Source organism: Cyprinodon variegatus, unplaced genomic scaffold, assembly GCF_000732505.1.
Source record: "Cyprinodon variegatus isolate N-32 unplaced genomic scaffold, C_variegatus-1.0 Scaffold79, whole genome shotgun sequence".
NCBI classification, from domain to species: Eukaryota; Metazoa; Chordata; class Actinopteri; order Cyprinodontiformes; family Cyprinodontidae; genus Cyprinodon; species Cyprinodon variegatus.
In genome coordinates this window covers 1,609,479-1,616,174 of record NW_015150532.1, presented here as the reverse complement: position 1 = coordinate 1,616,174, position 6,696 = coordinate 1,609,479, and the positions used below count along the sequence as shown (strand labels likewise).

General features: G+C 40.8%; 1 protein-coding gene across 1 annotated transcript in view; it reads left to right on the top strand.

The window, feature by feature from the left end:
• The window catches only part of LOC107083601 (KN motif and ankyrin repeat domain-containing protein 4-like), a 28,423-nt gene that overhangs the window by 15,585 nt on the left and 6,142 nt on the right, over positions 1-6,696 (top strand). Inside the window, exons 3-8 of the mRNA XM_015372957.1 lie at positions 249-324; positions 968-1,243; positions 1,403-1,487; positions 5,166-5,385; positions 5,464-5,606; positions 5,741-5,941. Of these exons, the coding sequence (XP_015228443.1) occupies positions 249-324; positions 968-1,243; positions 1,403-1,487; positions 5,166-5,385; positions 5,464-5,606; positions 5,741-5,941 (1,001 nt within the window). The remainder of the gene's footprint in view (positions 1-248; positions 325-967; positions 1,244-1,402; positions 1,488-5,165; positions 5,386-5,463; positions 5,607-5,740; positions 5,942-6,696) is intronic.

Here is a 6,696-nt window from a genome sequence, read left to right as displayed (position 1 = left end):
GAAGAAGTAATATTTTTTTTTTGTTTTTAGATTTTAAAAGCTCATCAAATATCGGGTTAAATATCGGTGGGGTGGCCGATGTCCGATATTCAGTTTTAAGGCCGATACAGGCCGATACCGATAGGGGGCTGATTATATCGTGCATCCCTAGGATTTATCTAAAAAGTCAAATTGATGTTCCATATCTCATCAGCTGTATTTTGTTCTCCTCTTACGTGATCTTATTTTGTGAATCTGTCTCCTTTTAGCCTCTAAATCCACCCTGGAGTTTGATGGAAGCACACAGAAGTTAAAAAAGCTGCACGCTGTGGATGCAGATGGAGGGTTAGTGGATACTTCTCAGAGACTTCCGCTGTTATGATTATTGGCTGAAATAGAGGCTTTAGAGGAACATTTATTTCACCAAGAAAAAAAAACAGCTTATTGATTTTGGTCTGGGAGATGGATAAAACTCTTAATGAAGCTGTCAGTAAGACAAGACCAACAAGTCAAAAGATGACATGAGGGAAAGCAGACAAAGCCTTAAAGACATGTTTTATTCATTCTTTGGGGTTTAAGGACTCATATTTAGAGAGAGACATCGTTTGGCTCAGAACGTCACATATTCAGCCTCAGCAGGCTTGACGTCCGCTTAGCTTCATCTTTGTGCTTTCACTCTCAGCCAATGAAGCCAGTAATCATTTCACTCAAATCATTTCTAACCTTTTTAAAAAGAATAATGCATTTGAGTCGCATGTCATATAAATCTTAGTCTGGCTCCAGTAATTGAATCAGCTCACAGTGTGACTGAACTGACTAAATGACTCTTATGTCAGTTCATGCTGATATAAATCCAGACTGGAACAAAGATTTTTTGAAAGAAAATAATATGAAATTGCTTTTATCAATTTAAGGTAATCAAAAGCAGTTCAAAGGTTTTACTGAGGATAAAATAGGTAATAATTTCATAACTTTTATTTCACTTTAGAATCCAAATGTCCACGGTGAGAAGCATGTTCAGCCAGGACTTTAGTGATTTGGAACACCGGGACACCAGTGTTACCCCTCAGGGGATGGAGGCAAAAACAGTCCAAGCAGAGATGCTGACATTCCCAAAAGGACATGTTACTCTGGTGGGAGCAATATCAGGACAAACAGATGGAAACACAGCTTCGCTGGAAGCTGACGGCCTCGAGAAAAAGCCCAAACCAAAAACTGTGGGAGAGCAGATGGACGGGATCTCTGGCTCAGATACAGAAGGAAGGTGAGAACACAGCAGACTACAAATCAGTATCTGTTTGGTATTGATCTAATTTTGATTGATCAAAACAACAGTGTTTGTTTTTAATTGTTCTATGGGAGCATATTTAGTAGCAGGAGGCAGATTGTCTGTGTTATTTATTACCTGATTGTTATCTTCTAGGGACACACCGAGTCCAGACTTCATGTCCGCTTGTCTGTTTGTGAAGGATCACATGGACATCACAGACAACCCTAATGAGGACATGGTAAATACTCTTTTATATGACTCCAGGGAAGGAGAGGACTGTTATTAAAGCGCCAGTAATCTGTCAGGGTGTCATAGATGGATAACCAATAAAAAAACAGTCAAGATCAGTGTTGTATAAAGTACTGAATTCTCAGAGTCAAGTAAAAGTATAAGTACCTCTCCAAAATATGACTTTGGTAAAAGTCCAAGTCACTGACTGAAATTTTACTTGAGTAAAAGTCTTAAAGTATCTGAAATGGCTTGTACTTAAGTATAAGAATTACTGTAAGAATAGATGTACTCAAGTATACACTCACCGGCCACTTTATTAGGTACACCTGTCCAACTGCTCGTTGACACTTAATTTCTAAGCAGCCAATCACATGGCGGCAACTCAGTGCATTTAGGCATGTAGACATGGTCAAGACAATCTCCTGCAGTTCAAACCGAGCATCAGTATGGGGAAGAAAGGTGATTTGAGTGACTTTGAACGTGGCATGATTGTTGGTGCCAGAAGGGCTGGTCTGAGTATTTCAGAAACTGCTGATCTACTGGGATTTTCACACACAACCATCTCTAGGGTTTACAGAGAATGGTCCGAAAAAGAAAAAACATCCAGTGAGCGGCAGTTCTGTGGGCGGAAATGCCTTGTTGATGCCAGAGGTCAGAGGAGAATGGCCAGACTGGTTGGAGCTGATAGAAGGGCAACAGTGACTCAAATAACCACCCGTTACAACCAAGGTGGGCAGAAGAGCATCTCTGAACGCACAGTACGTCGAACTTTGAGGCAGATGGGCTACAGCAGCAGAAGACCACACCGGGTGCCACTCCTTTCAGCTAAGAACAGGAAACTGAGGCTACAATTTGCACAAGCTCATCGAAATTGGACAATAGAAGATTGGAAAAATGTTGCCTGGTCTGATGAGTCTCGATTTCTGCTGCGACATTCGGATGGTAGGGTCAGAATTTGGCGTCTACAACATGAAAGCATGGATCCATCCTGCCTTGTATCAACGGTTCAGGCTGGTGGTGGTGGTGTCATGGTGTGGGGAATATTTTCTTGGCACTCTTTGGGCCCCTTGGTACCAATTGAGCATCGTTGCAACGCCACAGCCTACCTGAGTATTGTTGCTGACCATGTCCATCCCTTTATGACCACAATGTACCCAACTTCTGATGGCTACTTTCAGCAGGATAATGCGCCATGTCATAAAGCTGGAATCATCTCAGACTGGTTTCTTGAACTCAAATGGCCTCCACAGTCACCAGATCTCAATCCAATAGAGCATCTTTGGGATGTGGTGGAACGGGAGATCATGGATGTGCATCATGGATGTGCAGCCGACAAATCTGCGGCAACTGTGTGATGCCATCATGTCAATATGGACCAAACTCCCTGAGGAATGCTTCCAGCACCTTGTTGAATCTATGCCACGAAGAATTGAGGCAGTTCTGAAGGCAAAAGGGGGTCCAACCCGTTACTAGCATGGGGTACCTAATAAAAAGGCCGGTGAGTGTAAGTAAAAAGTAATGCAGTTTGAATGACATTTTTTACATTTTTCTTAAACTTTGAAGGTTAAATTCACTTAAAATAATATAAACAACCAAGTGTAGGATAAATTTAGACTGGCTTTGCGAAACAGGCGTATCTTATTGGTGTTGATGAACAAGCCCAGGCAAGACCCGACTTTGTAGTGAGTAGGCGGGTTCAAAACACTTGCGTTTCTTTCGCTCGTTTTTTTTTTTTTTTACTTAGTAACTAAACCAAACATTAAAAATGTATCGGAGTAAAAGTATGCAATTAAGTTCGTAAATGTAGTGAAGTAAAAGTGAAAGTTCTCAAAAAAATGTATACTCTTGGAAAGTATAAAGTACTCCAAAATATACTTAAGTACAGTAGTGAAGTATTTTTATTTTGTTACTATACAACACTGGTCACTAGTATGTTTATGCCTAAATAACCAACTTTCATCTATAAATAGTTTGAGTTGACCTGTCTTTTCAGGTTCAGTTAAGTGGTTAATATGGTCAAACTGTACTGAATACTCTGATTTGAAAGGCTGACAATGATTGTTAGCTCTAATGAGCCATTTAAAGTTAATATTTCCCCTCAGCTATATTTTTGTTCTTCGTAGGGAGGAAGCAAACTCATAGATCCATAAGCTGATGTGCACCTCTTATCCAGGAAGGCTTCTTACGTTTCTGTGGGCGAAGAGGGAAGAAACGATGTCCCCTTTTTGTCTACTGAGACATTTTGGCTTTAAACTAAAACTTCCCTCGACTGTAGAACCTTTTGCGGATGATAACGCTTTGCTGGGCTTAACCAAAAATCTACTCCAAATAATTTCTCTGCCTAAAAAAGCATAAGAAGCACCTCACTAAGAGCAAAAACTGGAAATATTTAGAAAAATTAATCTCCTTACCTTTGTTTTAGGCTGCAGGCTGTGACGTTTGTTTAATCTGTGCTTCCTGAAAGTGATGTTTGCAAACATTTGTATTAAAAACTACTTCTCTCCAAAGGTGCTTCCATTGCAGAGCTTTCATTCCAAGTTCCTGCCCCTGGGGGAGATCACTTATTTAAACCGTGCTTTAAAAAAAAAAACATTTCTCAATATAAAACCATCAGGATTAACACAAACTTACTTCAGACAAAGGAGTTGTTAAGACTTCAGTGCGAGACTATTACTGCTTTTGTGGGAAAAATAATGAGGAAAGGGTTAGAAGTGTGCAAGAACTGTACACATCACACATTGATGGTAGAGGACAGTCATTAGTGGGAGCTATCTGTCAGAGCAGACTGTTTATCCACATGTTCGCATTGTTCCAGGATAACTAACAGCGTCTGTGAATTCTCCGTTGATGTCCCAACAACAGTTTTCAAACTGTAGATTCAAAAAACATGCAAAAAATGGCTGTTACAAAATAAGTGACCTCCCAAATGCTTTGTTCGTCCCTGTGGACTACGCAACGCCTTGCTAAAAACACATATTAAATAGAACGTCATATGGCTCAGCAGAGGGTGTTTTGTTAAAGAAGAGTTGAATAATAGATATTTCATTTTAAATTTAAAGCAATAGCATGAAGAAAAAATAATGCAATTAACAGATTTTTATGTTGAAAGTTTGCTAATCAGATAAAGTCTAGATCAGGGGTCCCCAATGTGGTGCTCAAAGGGGCAAGGCAGTCGTCAAGGAGCAGTTGAGGCACCAATGAGCCAAATAAAAATTCTTTTTCAATCATAAATGCATTTATAGAGATTTTAATATCACAATATCTTAAAGAAACAATAAAATTTTAGTTTAGCGATTGTAGTTTAGCGAAATGCTGACTCTTTTATTTCACCAATCAGTATTGATTGAAATTGTATGAATTAATACCTACAGTAGTAGCCATTCAAAATTTCCGCACTTTCCTTGATGGGTCCTTGGCTTGTCCCCTACAATTCATTTTTAAACATCTAAAATATTCTTTCTGTTATTATTTGTGGACATTAAGAGCTAAAGAGAAGCGTTCTCTCCTGGTCAGACCCTGTAATTAAGTGAAAGGGTGGAGTAAAAAATATGCACGTCAATGAGAAGGCCAGTGGCTGGAAGTTGGATTCAGCTGGCTTTTGACTGGGAAGGGCCATAAAGGGTCTTAAAAATCAATTTGTTGACCAGTTCATTTGTCAGTTGTTTCCTGGTATGTTTTTATCTAGAGGAAAGCTCTGGTCACAATGTTCCAGCACTGGTTTGGCACTGCGGCGGAGGAGGCCTCAGAGGCCTGCAGGGTAGCTGCATACCTGAAGGAAGTAAAGAAGGAAGCACCGTCTCTGCTGGCTTTCCTCGTCAATCTGGAAGATGACAACGGCAACACGGTGCTGCATTACAGCGTGTCCCACTGCAACTACAGCATTGTGAGTCTGCTGCTGGAAACAGGTAATGGGGTTTATCGGCGGGCTTTGCTCATGGGAAAGGCCTTTACTGTATCCTAGTGGTTGAAAATGTCTTTAAAAGGTGTGAGCGACGCAAACATTCAGAACAAAGCTGGATACACAGCAGTGATGCTGGCCTCGCTGACCGCTCCCGATGGACCCGCTGGGATGGAGGTCGTCCGAAAGTTAATGGAGTTGGGGAATGTTAATATTCGCTCCAGTCAGGTAACATGGTGTATTCAATCTAATGTGACAAAACATCACACATTGTTGAGTCTTCAATATTTCCATTTCATACAAGACGTTTCATACAGAGTTTATAAAGACTATTTTTTATTTTACTGTTCCTCTCACCACAGACGGGCCAGACAGCGCTGCACTTGGCAGTAAGACACGGTCGAATTGTTATGGTCCGCCTCCTGCTGAGCTGTGGAGCCGACGCAAACATCCAGGACGACCAGGGGATGACGCCCCTCATGTTCGCCTCAGAACGAGGCCACACACACATCGCAAGACTGTTGCTGGAAAGAAGCCAATGCGACCTGAGCCTGACTGACAGGGTAAGACTGCAGCCAACTGCTGAATAAATCTACATCACGCTCATCTTGCTACATACATTCCAAACAACAGATTTGTTTATCGATCAATTTAGTTAAAAAAATACAATAGAGGATGTATAAAACTCATTTTCCCTCTCTTAGGTAAAAGCACAGCTTGATTATACTGTGGGTTTTGCAGCAGATCATGTTTGGTTCTCTACATCCTCAGATTAGTAGCACAAAATCAAATTCACCTTTTTGTACAGATAAATAGGTTGCTTTTATTTTAGCATCAAGTTGAGATAAAATAAAGGAAAACATTTGTTTAGTTTTACACCAGGGCATGGGCTGCTGTGAGAATTTTTCACTATGGTGAAGATTCTGAGTCATCCAGGTCATAGTCATTCCAAAAAAGTTATGAAACTATCCACTGGGGTGTGGTAAGGGCACACGACCCATGTATGGAGGCCATGGTCCTAGATGCGGGCAACTCGGGTTCGAATCTGGCCTGTGGTCCTTTTCCACAAGTCTCCCTTTCCTGTCAGCCCACTGTCTGTAGATAAAGCCACTAGTGCTGTAAAAAAAATAAAAATAAAACAATCCGCTGGGCTTTGTTTCAAATTTGAAGATGGTTTGCTACCCAACCTGGAAGCTTTTTCAATTCAAATGTCAGAATTAGTGTTGAGTTCGAGGCCTTATAGAGTGGACCAAAAACAAAGGCCCCGTCCACACGAAGTCAAAACGAACACGAAACGCTGATATTTTCCAAAACGTTT